This window comes from Azolla caroliniana, unplaced genomic scaffold, assembly GCF_043228905.1.
Source record: "Azolla caroliniana isolate FFs.n. ecotype wild unplaced genomic scaffold, voAzoCaro1.0.p SCAF_12, whole genome shotgun sequence".
Classification (NCBI taxonomy): Eukaryota; Viridiplantae; Streptophyta; class Polypodiopsida; order Salviniales; family Salviniaceae; genus Azolla; species Azolla caroliniana.
In genome coordinates this window covers 17,435,746-17,452,706 of record NW_028230447.1, presented here as the reverse complement: position 1 = coordinate 17,452,706, position 16,961 = coordinate 17,435,746, and the positions used below count along the sequence as shown (strand labels likewise).

The 16,961-nt window shown below is 38.8% G+C and overlaps 1 protein-coding gene across 2 annotated transcripts; it reads left to right on the top strand.

The window, feature by feature from the left end:
* The first annotated feature begins 3,082 nt into the window (after positions 1-3,082).
* Positions 3,083-15,078, top strand: LOC147857291 (O-fucosyltransferase family protein). Of its 2 annotated transcripts, none has more exons than XM_087328838.1 (6): positions 3,083-3,628; positions 3,724-3,827; positions 9,077-9,147; positions 9,214-9,302; positions 9,548-9,769; positions 14,305-15,078. In XM_087328838.1, exons 1-6 carry the CDS (start codon positions 3,456-3,458, stop codon positions 15,041-15,043), a joined length of 1,398 nt encoding a protein of 465 aa, XP_087184964.1. In that variant the 5' UTR covers positions 3,083-3,455; the 3' UTR covers positions 15,044-15,078. The 2 variants fall into 2 exon arrangements, with proteins under 2 accessions (XP_087184964.1, XP_087184965.1); XM_087328839.1 differs by having other exon boundaries at positions 3,498-3,628; positions 9,077-9,124.
* The last annotated feature ends 1,883 nt before the right edge of the window (positions 15,079-16,961 follow it).

Below are 16,961 nucleotides of genomic sequence, written 5' to 3'. Positions count from 1 at the left end.
AAAGAGAATTATCATGCATGTTAGGGATATCCCAATAGGCTCGTGTCAAGTGGATCAATTTTCAGTTTACCTTATGTGACTCTATCAATTTTTGGGATTTGAAAACATTGCAAAGCTATCTTTGATAGTTTAGAAAGTGCAAACGTTGAATCCATAATCGACCCATACTTATTCTTCATATTTTAGTAGTCAAGCGTTAATCTAGTGTCATCATCACTTTTTCACTTGAAGAAATTTGTGCATTTGCATGTGCTTGCACCAATTATGCGTAGACATACATAAGTGTGGTATAAATGTCATGAGAGATTAGCAAATAAAATGTCAATATAGTATGAAAATGTATTCATAGAGAGAGGCACTAGGGCATTCGAGGCTAGAGGAAACTAGGAACTTTGTCAACGATGGGTAGTGATACAATTCCAATTCTTGAATAGGCATGACCTCATTGACATGATCATCATACAAATGTGGAGAAGGCCATGATCGCCATACAGATTTTAAGGAGAAAAGCCATGCAAATAAAATGTCAATATAGTATGAAAATGTATTCATAGAGAGAGTCACTAGGGCATTCGAGGCTAGAGGAAACTAGGAACTTTGTCAATGATGGGTAGTGATACAATTCCAGTTCTTGAATAGGCATGACCTCATTGACATGATCATCATACAAATTTGGAGAGGCCATGATCGCCATACAAATTTAAAGGAGAAAAGCTTTCGGTATATTGTGTTTAGACCCTAGCAACATGTTCCTTAACTTTGAAACATAAAGATAATCATTAAAGAGAAATATATCATACACACTATGTCTAAAGTTCCAACATAGTTTTTTTGAGCAAATCACAATTAAAACATGCATGCATGCACTCAAGGCAAACTATATGCATATAACACATTCAATTAAAAAAATACATGTCCAATAAGGCAAGGATTTCATCCTCACATAATCCAAGGCATCATTTTAAAAGTTGGCTTGTTCTTTTGTGTTCACAATTGACTCATGAATCCCCTTGTTAAGAGCTTAATTTTGGGTTACATTTCGATGGCATGGTTCATGCTGTGATTTATCATAACAAAGAGGTGAGCATCATGAGGTTTGCCCCACATATGGATGGGATTGCATATTTTCTTTCTCATCAGTCAAGCTCACAAGGTTTTCATGAGATGTTTACGCATTGTCATCATCCTCTTTCTACAACATGGAGTGAGAGTGGTAGCATTGGCCATTAGAAAGAAATAGTAAGAAAATAATATGACATAAGATAAGCAATAGAAAATGTTCGACTTGAATAAAGAATTTCATATAAAACAATGTGCTTAACATAATGTTTAACAAGATGAAGTATTCAACTTAATATAAAAGAGATTGTCTAAGTGAGGCATCACTCAAGCATAGCTCTAAAGAGAGCCAAGTTTGTGACCAATGAAACATTAACAACGTTGAAATGGAAATGAACTTCAAAACTAGGAACACACATTCAATATTGGAGAAACATAATTTTGTAAACAATGGGTGGCCCTTTCCCTTGAACTCTAGCATGGTTTATAAAAAGTAAATTGAATCTCAACAAGTGTGAACTTAAACTGAACAAGGGGAAGGGCAATATCACAAAGGAAGCATGATATGGCCCTAAATGACTACCTACCTCCCAAACAAAAGCTTGTGACACCATAGAAGATTAGTGTGTTTGTCAGTTGTATCCCAATAGGATTGTCTTAGGTACATCAATATTCAGTTCACCTAATGTGACACTACCATATTTTGGGATCTTAAAACATTGTAAGGCTATAATTAACATTCATTTCACCATTGTGGTGACTACCAATCATCGAGATCTAAAAACATTGCAAGGGTATCATTGATCATTTAGAAAGTGCAAAAGTTGAATACATAATCAACCCATATATATCTTCACATTTATAGGTCAAGCGTTAATCCAAATTCATCATCACTTTTTCATTTGAAGAAACTCGCGCCTATGTATTCACTCACACCACTTACACACAAACAAAAATGAGTGCACAATATAAATGCCATGAGAGATTAGGGAATAAAAGTATCGATATAATATGCAAATGTATACATAAAAAGAGACACTAAGGCTTTTGAGGTAAGAGGAAACTAGGAACTTTGTCAATGATAGGCAATGACACAATTGTTATTTGTAAATAAGAACAACCTCATTGACATGGTTGCCATACAAATTTGGAGAAAACCTTGTCATAAATTGTGGTTCAAACCACGATAAATGAGAGATGGTTGCTTGACCTATAACATAATGAAACATAAAGATAAACATAAATGAGAAAACATGGTCAAATGACCAATAAGCTAATGAAACACAAACATATAAACATCAATGAGAAATACATTATGCACAAATACAACGTGCTATGTCCAAAGTTCCAAAGACCACTTCTATGAGCAAATCACAAATACAACATGTATGCATGCATATGAAGGCATAAGTATGCACATACCAAAACATGTTCCCTACAAAAGAATACGCATTCAACATAGATATGCATGACCATTAGGCAAGGAGTTCATCTTGACATCGTCCAACAATCCGTTTAAAAAGCTGGCTTGTTCTTTTGTGTCCACGATTGACTCTTGGACATACTCATCGAGACGCTCAGTTTCGGGTTACGTTTTCCGACTGTGAGGTTCAAAAGGCTTTCATGAGGGGCCGAGGCCGAGTTCAAAAGGCACCAAATTGGACAATTGTTCCGAGGGAACTGATCGATCTATCGGGGCGAGGTGTGAGATTCCATTGCTTAGTTTGAAAGGGATAGACAATTTGCCCACCAAAAGGCTTTCTTCTCAATCAAGCTTAAAAAAAGGCTTTCATGAGAGGTCGAGGCGGAGTTCAGAAGGCACCACACCGGACAATTGTTGCGAGGGAAGAGATCGATCCGCATGGGCGAGATTCCATTGCTTAGTTTGAAAGGGATAGACAATTTGCCCACCAAAGGAAAAGGCACTCCTACTTAACAAGGGGAACCATCTGCAGAAACTCTGATGGATGTAGCCATGGATTAAACTGAAGGGATAGCCAAATTTGCCCACCAAAAGGAAGGCACTCCTACTTAACTAAGGGAATCATCTGCAGAAGCTCTCTTGGATGCAGCCATGGATTGAGCTAAAGGGATAGCCAATTCGCCCACCAAAGAAAGGCACTCCTACTTAACAAGGGGAACCATCTGCAGAAGCTCTGATGGATGCAGCAGCCATGGATTAAACTAAAGGGATCGCCAATTCGCCCACCAAAGGAAGGCACTCCTACTTAACGAGGGGAATATCTGCAGAAGCTCTCTTGGATGCAGCCGCGGATGCAATCCATCCCCTATGTGACCCATTAGTGAACCCGAGGTAGTGTTTTCGGATCCTGAACCCAGATGCATCACCGCCCATCAAGCTCAAATTGTTGCTTGATTGACAACACCCCAATGGCATGGATGGATCAATTCTCCAGAGCAGAAGAAGCTTAGATCATCTAGCCATGCTGAAGAAGCGATGGCCTTCCGCCATAGCCTCTGCCCTTGCTGTAATAGCGCTCTTCTCTGCCTTTCTTGTGCTCCAAGACCCTCGGAAATCTTCGATGACACATCTCATGTTTTCTTCACTGTGAGATCTCTATTTATTCATTCAAGGTATATGAGAAGCAAGGAAAGGTGTTTGTTTTTTGAAATGTCCGGTTTTTGTCTGCCATAATGCATCAGGATATCCGATGGAGGTAACAAGAAGGGAGCTCTGTGGAGTGAGACCATCAAAGTGAAATGGAAAGCTTGCCCTTGGTGGATTCATGATGCCCATCAGCTACCAGGTATTTTACAAGAAAGTCAGCTTTTGATCACGTTGCTCAACTTAATAGCGTAGAGTTCCTCTTAAGATTCATGGTCCCAAAGCATTGTCGGTCTTCATAATTAAACATGATAGTTTGATCTCCAGTTCATGATCTAATTGTGATCATCACTGATGTATCCTATAGCACAATGCAATTATGGTCAGTAATAGTTTAATTATATCTTATCTCCAGCTTTTGGAGGTTCATCATCCTGACTTATGCCATCATTTGCTGAATTTGATTGAGGGTACAATTGACCTGTTTAACTAAACAAAAAATCATAAGACAACCTTTTGATCCCAGATATTGCGATCATAGGTAGGATAAATTTTTGTCTGTCTTCTCTGAGAGACTAGTTAAAAATTGTAGTCGGAGGTTAGTACTCAGACCCAAAGATAAGCAAACTGCTATGCTTGTACATTGCTGAAATACATATATCTATCCAACTCCATTTGTTGGCAATAAGCAAAACGCTTTGCTGGAAGACTCTTCCTGAGAAGATCTGCAGGATTATCATCAGTATTCACTTTGACCATCTCAATGCTCTGGCTGTCAAGTACATCTCTGTGCTATCATGATAGCACTCTTAACTATCACAATGAAGAATAGGTAACTCTGTAATGCCAAGATCTCACCATACATGAAATCCTTGAAGCTAAACACATACCCAGAAATGGACTTTCTGCATTCTGCATGAGCAGCATAGTCTACATCCATAAAACCAATGACAGATGCCGTTTGCTTTCCATAATAGATGCACAAATCCTTTGTGCCTTTTGAGGTATCACATAATACCTTTCACTGCTTCCCAATGCTTTTTGCCAGGGTTTGCTATGTACCTGCTAACCACTTCCACTGCAAAAGCAATGACAGGATGTGTAGCAACCATATAGCATACATCAAACTACTAATAATTGAAGCATATGGAATCTTGGCCATTTCAACCTTGGCATCGTGAGATGTAGGGCTGTCTTCTGCACTGAGTTTTGCAATGGAGGCAATGGAACCCAAGTTGTTCCCCCCTCCATATTGAAACACTACATACTCCTGTTGAGATAGAAAGAGTAATCCTGCCACTGATTTCTGAGTATTTGCATGCCAAGAATGTGATTTGCATCAACAAGATCCTTCGTATCAAAGATGTGATGAAGACTTTGCTTCAATGAATTCAAGGCATGAATATCCCTGCCCGCAATCAGCATGTCATCAACATACAAGACCAAGATCAAAACCAAGATAATCAGGCTGCCATCTGCTGCCTTCTTAGTGTACAAGCAGTGATCTACTTGACTTCTGTGAAAACCTTGAGACTGCAAAAATGCATCAAATTTATGATACCATTCTCTTGGTGCTTGTTTCAAACCATATAAACCAGTGATCTACTTGACTTCTGTGAAAACCTTGAGACTGCAAAAATGCATCAAATTTATGATACCATTCTCTTGGTGCTTGTTTCAAACCATATAAACTCCTATTGAGCTTATGGAACAACTTCTCTTTGCCTTTTGCCACAAACCGTTCAGGCTGCTACACACACATATCTATATCTATATCTATATATTATCCTGCTTGTATCCCTTCACAACCAATCTTGCTTTGTACTTTGACGAGGAACCAGAAGTAACATTCATATTGTAAACACATTTGCATGCAAGTGTTTCCTGCCTTTAGGCAAATGCATCAAGTCCCAATTGCCATTTTTCTCAAGAGATTCCATCTCTGACAACATTGCTTTATACCATTCTTGCTATCCTGTCTGTCCATTGCTTCCTTGAAGCAAGACGGTTCACCACAGTCTATCACCATGACATAATCAGTCAGATCAGGAACAAATCTGTCAGGCTATCTTGTAGCCCTAGATGGTCTCCTGACCCAATGATCTGCAAATTATCATTTTCAACTTGCTGTCATGGCATTTCAACCTTCAAATCAGCATTAACGGTTTGCTGTCCTGGCTGTTCCTGCACATTTGGTGGCTCGTCATTATGGGCAATGGCTGTCTGATCATTTCCAGCATCATTTCTGCATTTGCAGATACATTTACAACAGGTTTTTGCTGCTGTACAGTGGGCACGCTTTGCTGTCCAAAAGTTATTTCTTTTCGGAATTGTTACCCGTATAGGTGTACGGGAGGGCTAAGGTGTAATGTATAAGGTGTGTAATGTGTAAGGTGCAATGTGCAATGTGTGAGTGAGGATGAGTGTGTATACAAATGTGAGAGAGTGAGGTAAGAAGGTGTAACTACCCCCATTTGGCTTTTTGTACTGTCTCGTAACGGTCAAATTTTGTACTATATAAACCCTACCCATGGGGCATGAAAAGAGGGAATAATAGTGAAGTTACCCCTCAACAGTGTGTCTCTCTCTTATTTTCATCTTCCCTCTCATTTTGTATTTACATCGGAGGATGGATTTGTCATAAGGCCACCTTATATGGACATACATCTATCCTATGCGCTGCGTAGTGTGATAGGGCAGCTGCGAACCTCATCACATCAGCTACAGATTGAGGTGGGCAGATATACACGACTACCTCTAGAAGAGCGAATTTGCCAATTGTGTCATCAAGGAGTGGAATCTGAAGAACACTATGTTTGTCATTGTAGTGTCTTTTATGAAATCAGAGGGAGATACCATTGCCTCTTTAAACAAGGCTTTGGCCCACTACGCAAGGTAATGGAATATAAGGACCAAAGATGCCTAGGACTTTTCTTGCTCGAGCTCAAGAGACATCGGGAAAAGTTGTTGAAGAATACAGCCACACAAGCTCATCCACAAAGAACAATCACAACTTTCTTTAGCTCCATCACTCCTAATGCTAGAAGTCAACCCCAGGATACAGAAATGGGATCCAGACCAGGATATAACAAAGGGGTTACGATTGATTGGGCAATGGCAATTTGCCGTGCACGTAGGCCCCGGCCCCATGGACCACGACCTCGACACCCTTGTCATCGACAAATAAAAGCCATTATCTCCCGCCATCGTAGGTGCTTCCCTCGCTTCGGAGACATTTCCATTTTGGATCGACCTATGATAGAGATCTTTTGGAGACAAAAGCTACAATATACCTAACTTGAGAATCTCGCATGTGCCAAAACCCAGATTCTCTTGTCTCTTTTCTTTTCATCTTATTTACTTTTATATTTACTGTGTAATATTTACTTTATTTTGATTTGTTCTCAAAGACGAGAAAACATTTAAGATGTAATCTCTTATTCGGTCTTATAGGCCATTTTGGCCTCTTAAAAGACGTTAATATATCGTTCTTTCTTTCTTTCTCCCTCTCTCCTCTCACGCTCAAACCCCCTTGGGAGGGGGGTGGAGCCGACAGGAATACAACCCTATGACCTCCTAAATCTTTATGAGGTGTTATGCATGCAATTTTCCTAGAAGATAACATCATTGCTGCATAGTATTTTCTTTTTCATGGGATCCTACAATCTATATCCCATTTCACCCTTGTCACCATATCCTAGGAGAACACATTTACAGGACTTCTTTACGAATGTGCACAATGCCTCACAGCTAAGCACTTTCCAGTGAGTATATGAAGGTGGTGTTGAGAATCAAGCTCAACTTGTGTGAACATGTGCTTTTGAAGAAAAGCACAATGTGTGAAAAAGTGTGTAAGCACACTTTATTGTAATTTGTGTGAACTATCTAGTTACATGGAGAACTAGATTCTGATATGTAGTTAGTTGTCAAGTGTAAATGTGGTCAAAGAATATAAGATATTCTTATGACAGAATCGTACTCGAGTAGATTCCACGAACCATTTAATGTGGCAGTTCCTTGAGGACTTGTATATAAAACCCCCTTGGCCCATTGTGTTTAGTTGATGATCTTGAACCCGAGTCAGTTTGGTTTCGGATAATTGTTTGCTGAACCTTCTTGGAGTGACTCCAGTTAGCTTCCGATTGTATGCCGAATACTGATCACAAGAAATCGATTGTTTAGGCTGATTCTGCTTCGGATGACTGCAGTGATGAGAGGGGTGGATCCAATTGATCCTCCCGAATGAAGCACGAATTTGCTTGTTGCCTGGAGACCAATCTGCAGCGGGTGGTTACAACACGCGGGTGAATAGCGTCCGCTGACCTATTTGGATGTTGTTTAACCAAATGAATCACGATAGGGTCGGGTGTTGCACAAGGAGCTCACCTCAAGTGGTTACAATCACAAGAACAGAGTACAGCCGGCTAGCTTACTCCAATTAGTGATTTAACACAATGAGATGCAGACTTCTTGTTTGTCTTCTCTCTTCTCTGTTCTTCAAGAAAAACAGAAACAGAATGTTGTGTGGTGTACTATGACGGCTGGCAGCGGATTGAAGAACCTCCAATGCACGAATACCAAATGTTGGGGACAAGGTCGTTAGTGCGGAAGAACAAACAACATTTGTGATGTTGAAGGACCTGTGTATGAGAATGAACAAGATACACACACACACACACACACAGATAGGCACAAAGAAACGTTTTTATTTCTTAATAGCAACAGTTACAAATGACAACCAACCTCTTACTAAAGGTTACAAAGTCACTTTATATAGTGACTATCCTAGGGCAACTACCCTTTATGCTATTTACAGAAATAGCCCAAACTTGGGCTGTCCAAAGGGACAGTGTGAATACGGTCATTATACATTCGGATTCGACACCTTGACCTCCTTATTCTCCCACATTGAGAAGATTTGATCTTGTAGGTCCCATACTTCTCCATCTCTAAAGGCCAGTTAAAACCAAGACTCATATTTTCGAAGACCATCGGACTTAACATTATCATCTACCACAATGCCGACTTCATGCAAGCATTGACGTCGTCGGTCAGGATGTAGCTTCACACCAAACTTTTGTTTGACATCCAAATACTCGTGGTGGAAGAACCTTATACGCTCAATCGATGACATTTTCTGCCTATAGTCATTATCGTTATTGTGGTCCTATGCCAATAGCTTTGCCTCTTCGGTTGTGAGACCCACATAAATTTTGCACTTGGCGTACTTGAAGAAGAAAGTCGTTTGATTAATGTAGTTTTCTCTTCAGTGCATAATTTGTCATCCCCTACTGGTATTTTATTATTTCTGGGTTTTTTCTTTTTCGTCTTTGTACTTGCTGCTCTGCACTTTTGCGAATTTCTCATACTGTACATAATATACTACAGCATCTTTCACAGAAAAAGAGAGATAGAGATTGAGAGATTTTGGTTGTGGAAAAATTATTGCAGAATTACCAAGGGAATCAACTGGTTACATTAAAGTGGAATGCACTGGAGGTCTGAATCAAATGCGTCGAGATGTAAGTTTTGTTTTTTTTGCACACCTGTTTATCGGATTTGGCATATGAAATGATCTATATGTGCAGCTTTGTGATGGCGTGGGAATTGCGAGGCTATTAAATGCAACTTTATTGATCCCTCAATTTGATGCTGCCTTATATTGGAATGACACAAGGTACAAAGCATTCACGAGGCTATTTGTTTGTATAGGAAATATGGTATTTAGAAGGAAAACAAAACAATTCATGGATAAGCTAGTGGTATCAATGATATGGCACGCATGATGATGTGTATTGTGTGTGTGTGTTAATAGTCCTCATAGTAGAACTGTCAAGTCTGTGTCTTAATTTGTGTGTATTTAAGTATTTGGAACCTAATGCATATGAAATTGGCTTATGTTGGATGTGCTGTATATTGAAGTGGTTTTGCAGATATTTTTGATGTGGACTTCTTCATTAACCAAACCAAGGGATATGTCCATGTAGTTAAAGAGCTACCAGAAGACTTTCAGCATGTGCAACCTATTCTCCTGACCTGCCCTAAAAGGAAAGCCCCTTTTGATTATGTTGAAGAAGTCCTACCTGTGCTTACAAGAAATAAGGTGGTGATACTTAGACCAGCAGCAAGTCAACGGTCTGACAGGTATCTAGCTTTGGGATTGCTGTTTTAATTAACTCTCTCTCTCTCTCTCTCTCTCTCTCTCTATGGTGAGACAACACTTAAGATGTAATCTCTTATTTGGTCTTATAGGCCATTTTGGCCTCTTAAAAGACGTTAATATATCTTTCTTTCTCTCTCTCTCTCTCTCTCTCTTTCTATGGCCCTAGTGCGTTTTCTTTGAATAAGAATACAGCTGATGTAATGAAACCTGAGAATTAACTTCTGACTAGATGAATGCAAGTAAGAGAAATAGCAAATTCCAGTTTGCATGTATTTTCTAAAGATGTTTGCTGCCAAATTTGGTTGTGTAGCATTGTATCTGGAGTTACCTCCTCATTTCATTGGGGAAAACCGTTTGTTGAACTGTGGGTTGTGGTGTGTTTCCCTGACGTTCATGGTTCCCTCCCTGCCACTGATTATATGCTGGAAGTGATTTGATTAATCGGGAGATGATCAGCTCCCAATGTTTGTAACTTTGTCAATTACTTGCTGCACTCATACTCGTGTAGTATAGGATCTGACACTTCTTGATTAGGGGGTGTTGAAGGTGACTCAACAACACATATGAACTCAATAATCACTTAAAGAGCCATTTGAATAGTTGGTGGTAGGGTAATAAACAATACAAGGCTATCACAGCCTGACTAAAAACCATACACTCAATCACTACTTAAGAAAGGAGTAACTAATATACGCTTAGTTAAGTAAGAGAGACACAGTGGTAGTGCATATAACAGCACTCTATTATCAAATCTCTTAATCAAAAAGAAAATTTCAATCGAGGAGAGTAGAAAATGACTCCAAATGATTAGGGAATGACACTCAATGACTACCTCTCAAGATCTAAACTAGTAACTAACTTAGGTTGCATTCCTAACAACCACGACTTGTTCATGAAGAAGGGTTTTTTTATACAATTGGTGAGAGAACAGAAAAGGGTACATTGGATGCCTTTTCCTCTTTACTTCTAAACGTCCAATAGATGGGTCTTAAACTCCATCATTATCCTATCTTTAAGAGTGGTAGATAAAAAGGAGACCGATGTCTTTTCCAAGATGCTCCTTTACCAGGTTGGTTCTTTCTATTTCCAAAAGTGCCCCTTCTCATGTAAATGAATCACATGCTTACTTTACATGTCCCACATTGGATGACCACACTGTGGAAGCATTGGTCCGAAAACAGATGCAATGCACTGTCACAGTTGCAGGCCAAAACATATGTTTTGGTACCACCCGTGTGCATTAGTGAACTTAGAGTAGGAATGACAGGAGAGAGAAAATGGCTAAGATGTTGAGAAAACATTGTAGGGGCAAAAGGATATTGGCTTAATAGAATGTGATTTTAGGGCAGTTGAGTCACTTTACACTGGCCAAGTGACCCAAATATGTTAAAGAAGCTCTGAAGAGAGCTAGTATGAAAGCATCTTTATAAGTGGAGAATTCTTGAACCTTTATACCCAACAACCTCCCACTTAAAATGCAAAGAGGCTGTGTTAAGCTATGTTACTCCTACTTGCTGAAGACAATGTTGATGTTGGGGCTTTGAGGGGCACTTAGAGAGAGCTTCTACAGGATTCTGTGTAGTGCTGGTTTTATGTTATAAGATGGGTTCATCCTCTATCACCTCCTTGATGAAGTGATACTGCACATCAATGTTCTTAGTGCATGCATAAACCATGGCATTTATAGTGAAGCATATGGAACTAAAGCTATCATATTGTAGGACTGGTGTCCTCTCAGGTAGACCAAGCTCATTGCTGTGTCATGCATGATGCCAACCATATGGCTTCTTTGGAAGCCACCACTGAAATATATTCACCCTTGGTCGTAGATAATGCAACAATCTTCTATGAAAATTCGAACACCATGATGCACCACTGACCAGTGTAGTGACAAATCCACTAGTGGATTTACGTGTATCCACATCACCTGCCCGTGAATTACAGACCGGTGATGTCCATCATGCAAGTTTTTGGAAATTTTACTTATTTTTTTTGTAAGATTTGTCAAAATCATAGGTAAATAATATATTAAATTGTCAAAAATTTGTATACGTATAACACTATATCTATCTATCTACATATATGATATATAATTGATACATATATGATATGTGATATGTCAAAAACTACCACAATCTACAGTCTACAATGTAATAATATTTTTTAATAGAGTACAAAAAGTGCTATTACTTGTCACTATGTGTGATATGCATTTAATATATTTTAGTAACTGGCAACTTCACTTCATGCATTAGAAGTCTTCACTCGAAGGATTTCATTCATTGCTTTATCCATAGGTAGAAATTCCCATGCATGAACAATTAGCTCTAACTTGGGTGGATGAGAATATAGCAACAAAATGTTAACGTGGGGTTATTTACAGTCCTAATTTGCTGATTTTGAGGCTCCATTTGAGTGTTTCTAATCCTATTTCACAGAAACATGAGTGTCACCAAAGCATAAGCAACTTCCAAGTGTTTTGTAACCGTAATTTTGTGTAGGCAACTTGTCTTTTTCTGAGGTATTAATTCATAACAATTTTTTTTATGTATTTGATATGTAGCTACATCAATTAAAGTTTTCAACTGACACAACATTCGACCTACTAGCCAACTGTGCCTCAGGAGCACCTGGGCTGCCCTAGTGCCCAGGCTGTTAAAGTGATGGCATGAACACTGCATGCTATGGTCATGTGGTCTGCTAACTGCATGGCAGCAGCTGAGGAACAGTTGCGTGGCTAGCACCTCACAGCCAGCTGCAAAGTGGATTTGCTTCATCACCTGCCGTCTGATCCAAAATCATCTGGATTGAGTGTAGGAGCACACCCGTGATTTCTGCCTCCAGGCTGCCAGCCAGATGTCTGTGGCTGTTGTAGCCATATAGTCTTCCTGAGCACCTGAAGCTGTGGATCTGAACATTCTGAGGGTGGACATGGAAGCATGGTGGCAAGAAGGCAAAGTGGAATGCTAATGATTGCCACTCTAGAGGAATGCTTGGTTGCACAGTAGCTATTAAGAATTATAGTAATGATAAGGAAAAGAACAAGAGATCAAGGAGAATAATAGATTAAGGGTGCTTATCCACACTGACCTTGGATGTGGAATAACAGATCCAAAGAAGAGAGCATAGCCTCACCAATAGTCCCAACAGCATCTCAAGATGTTGTAATGAAGGGTCTAGCTAGTCTCCTTTATATATATGAACACCTAAGTGTTACAGGTTCCCAGACCACTACGTGCTTCCACATGTCATAGGTCCATATGGGTTTGTCCCAGTTCCTAGAATAACGGTTTCCTGCCTATTCTACATTAAAATTAGCTATAGAATTGGTCTGTAATAGTGGCAGTTTGACTATACCAAGCTGGCAGAAGCATCCCAGTCACTGAACTCTCCCTGAGAAACGCCAACCTGGAGGCGCTGATGTATGTCACCACCAAACTGTGAGTTGCCCATTTTACTAGGGTTTTTACATGTAAAATGCTGTTCCATGGGCATGCCATAGTCTTGGTTAATTGGTGGCAAATTGTCTGTCAGGCCAAGGACATTCTTGTACATAAGCACATGGATATTAAAGTAACTTAATTCAGAATAGCCCAAGGTTGGAAAGGGAACCCATTTAGGAGTCCCAATGACTAAGAAGTAATTAGGTGAGATGAGAAGTAAAACACGCTACTGTATTGTTCTTCTCCTTTTGTAATCTATATATAAACTATGTGTAAACGCCTTTATAGGAAAGAGAGAATGTGAATATAATTCAATCACTATTTTATATATTGTCTCTGTTTCCTCATCTCCTTGCTATCTCTTGTGTGTGCTCTAATTACATAGTATGCAAGGCATAATACCAGTGTAGAGCTCGGTGACAGCATTCTTCTCGTTTCCTTGTCAATAGTGGTGGTTTTTCCACTACATACCCTCGGGCAATATTGCCTATTGTTCATTCTACTTGTACAGTGTGATTTAGTGTATGGTGCTAAATTGTGTGTGATCGATGTAGAGTATGTCATGAGCTTAATCAACAATCGGGTACTGGCTACCCTTATTGTGGTAGTAACAGTTGGGTATAGTAGCAATTATCTTGTAGAATCTTGAGCTATTGGCAGCCAGGCTACCAAAATCTGTGACACTCATTACGGAAAACCATTAGTGACAAACAATGTTTTCAATGAATCAAGGATCTACCAATCTAACTTCAAATTGTGCTATTCAAACCATTGATTCAATACGAGGGAGAATTACTGTATTACACAATTTTTATTTTCAATCTAGAAAGATCGTCAGTAGTGCATATGTATATCTGCCTCTTTAAGTCTTGGATACACCGTGGATTCTGTTAGCTTCCTAATAGCTATTTTACTCATTGATGGATTCTGTTAGTACCACATACATGTAAGAAAAGGGAATTGGTTCATGAAAGTGAATATGTTTTTCCAGATCTTGGTATATTATTGCTCCACAATTAGAAAACCACGCGTTGAATCCACTGAAGATGGTGTTTCCTTTTCGTTTGATGTAGGTATCAATTTTATGCAAAAGCTGCAAGGTGTCAAGCTTGCTATCATGCCATTAAGCTACGACAAAACCTTGAGGATCAAGCGAAGGAGATAATGTCGAAGATTCCACAACCATTTATGTCTTTACATCTTCGGTTTGAGCCTGATATGATTGCATATAGCCAATGCCAGTACCCCATGTTATCACAAGGCTCAGCAATGGCTGTAGAGGCTGTTCGAGGTGGCAGACCTGCTTTTATAGGTGATATAGAGCTCTCTTGGAGAAAGAGAGGCAAATGCCTCCTGACCCCTAGTGATGTGGCTTTTATCCTTCAGGCTTTGAATTTTCCAAGAAATATGCCTATTTACCTTGCAACTGGTGATGGTTTACTTGAAGCTGAAGGTTTCACAAATGTGTTCAGTAACATTTATAACAAGTCTTTCCTGCTTGGCGACAATGTCGTGAGGAAGTTAGGTAGCAATAGTAAGGCAGCCTTAGATTATTATATCTCGGTGAATAGTGATTATTATGTTGCCACTTATTTTGGCAACATGGAGAAGATGGTCATGCCAATGAGGGTGTTGGAAAAGAAATGGAACACACTTGTACTTAACAAGAAAGAGTATGCTATTGCCATGTTGAGTGGATTGAATACATCAACTTTAGAGAATATAATGTGGAAGATCCATAGAGATTCTTTCATCATGGCAAGGGGTTTAGCCTTGCCAGATTGCTTTTGTGAGCATGTTGTTTCCTTTTGATGGAATTAGTGGAGATATTCTCCATTTGATTTGCATTTGCGTTTGAGTTTTGCATTGCGATGAAACACATAATGATGAGGATAAGACTACACATAGCTAATGGAGATTAACCAACATGGAGAGCAATAAACTTAAGATAAATTATACTAAGGTTACTAAGATGTTACATGGTGCCACTTTCATATGCTCAAGTGCCTTATGTCATATGTGCATTGAGTCTCTTGTGACCTCCAGTTTTAGGACTGAGAATCTCTCATATGTAAGAGTCTTCTTCACACCATCTAAGAATCTCTCATATGTAAGAGTCTTCACGCCCTCCGTGCCAAATGTCAAAGAGCATTCCAGGTTTCTTTGGACATTTCGTAATCTCTTTGGGTTGTGAGCTATCCTCAGAAGGAGACAAGTTTTTTCTCTGTTTCCTTAATTTTTTGTAAATTACATTTAATGGCACTAATCATTTTTTTGTTGGTTCATTGTTAATCTTTTCTATTCCTTGATAACTTCCATTGTAATCCTCATTAATGAGGTCACTAATTTGGACTATCTATGTTTAGTTGTAAAACTTTTAGTAGTTGATACTAACATATCAATCATTTATCTTTAGCAATAACTTTGCCAAATTCCCCTTAAGAATCTATCAATGAATCATATTTAGTTTTGCTATCTATGAATTTTCTTTAGTTCTCTTATCAACGGATCATCTTTAGCTATATATTGATGACTCATTCTTAACTTCCCTTTCATGATTTGTTTAGCTAGAATATAACCAATATGTATGTATCTATTTCACACATTACAAACAATAAACTATACACATAAGTTGAGAACTCACCTCCCAACCATAATAAACTAAGAAAAATGACTTCAAAAGGAAAAAACGTGTGCTCTAGTTTTCTATCATTTAGATACTCCAATGGCAAACAATGAGCAACAAGATATGTCAATCATGATCAAGATTATAAAAGAATGTCCAATAGGATTTGGAAGTTGGTTGATAGGTGGGAACTATTAACAACCCTAACCTAAAGGCAATATGAGGGTAGGACTTGAAATTTAGACAAGATATCGGTGAGGTCAAAACACATAGGTCTAGCTTAAGGTTGAACTAAGGACATGAAATGTTCATCTTTTTTATCATTATATTGAGGTATGAAAAGGTTACAATGTGATTGAGATTGCACACGATGACTATGAGAGAAATTTGTGCAAGGATTGGGTTGGGTTAAAGATGTGTGGAAAGCTGGGTCAAATGTGATAAAAGGTATAACATTGCACCAAAGTGTACTCAAACTCCTGTTCTAGTTTAGGGAAAAATGTTCATAGTTGACAAGAGTTAAAGATATAACTAATGATTAGCAAATAAATATATGAATAAGGAAAGACATGGATCATGGACACTTTTCTCCAAATCACCCTCGAGCAAAGGAATTGATGTAGATATTCAAACACCATCGGTGTCCCATGGGCCATACCATTGAAGATTGCTTAAGAACTTATCTTTGTTTCAAAGAATACAAAGTGTTATTGTTAGCAAGATCATCGCCACACCACCAACGTCTCAACAATGTTTCAATAGAAATATTTTTCTCCCCTAATAAGGTTAGGTACTCATTTTATCTGGCACCCTAGGTCCTCTAGTTACCACATGTACTTGCCATGTGTAATGGCCTTGTTTGAAGTACTTTGGTTCTTAAGACGCCCTTTAAAATAGTAGAAATTTTCCCCTTCAATAATATATTAAGGTTGTGCATTTAACTAGAAGTTTTATCACTTATGTCCAAATGTTCCATCTCACATTGAAGCGAGTGTGAACTAAGTCGTATGGAATCAATGCTTTGGATGCTAGACAATGGGATGAACTCTAATATGTATTGGTGCATGTGGTTTCCCCATTCGCGAGTGAAGAATGTGATTTTGT

Excerpts from the sequence above, each read along its gene's own strand:
- LOC147857291 (XM_087328838.1), top strand. The coding sequence starts at position 3,456 with ATGGATGGATCAATTCTCCAGAGCAGAAGAAGCTTAGATCATCTAGCC. Across the intron at positions 3,629-3,723 it reads CATCTCATGTTTTCTTCACT|GATATCCGATGGAGGTAACA; the intron begins GTGAGATCTCTA and ends ATAATGCATCAG. Across the intron at positions 9,303-9,547 it reads TTATATTGGAATGACACAAG|TGGTTTTGCAGATATTTTTG; the intron begins GTACAAAGCATT and ends TGTATATTGAAG.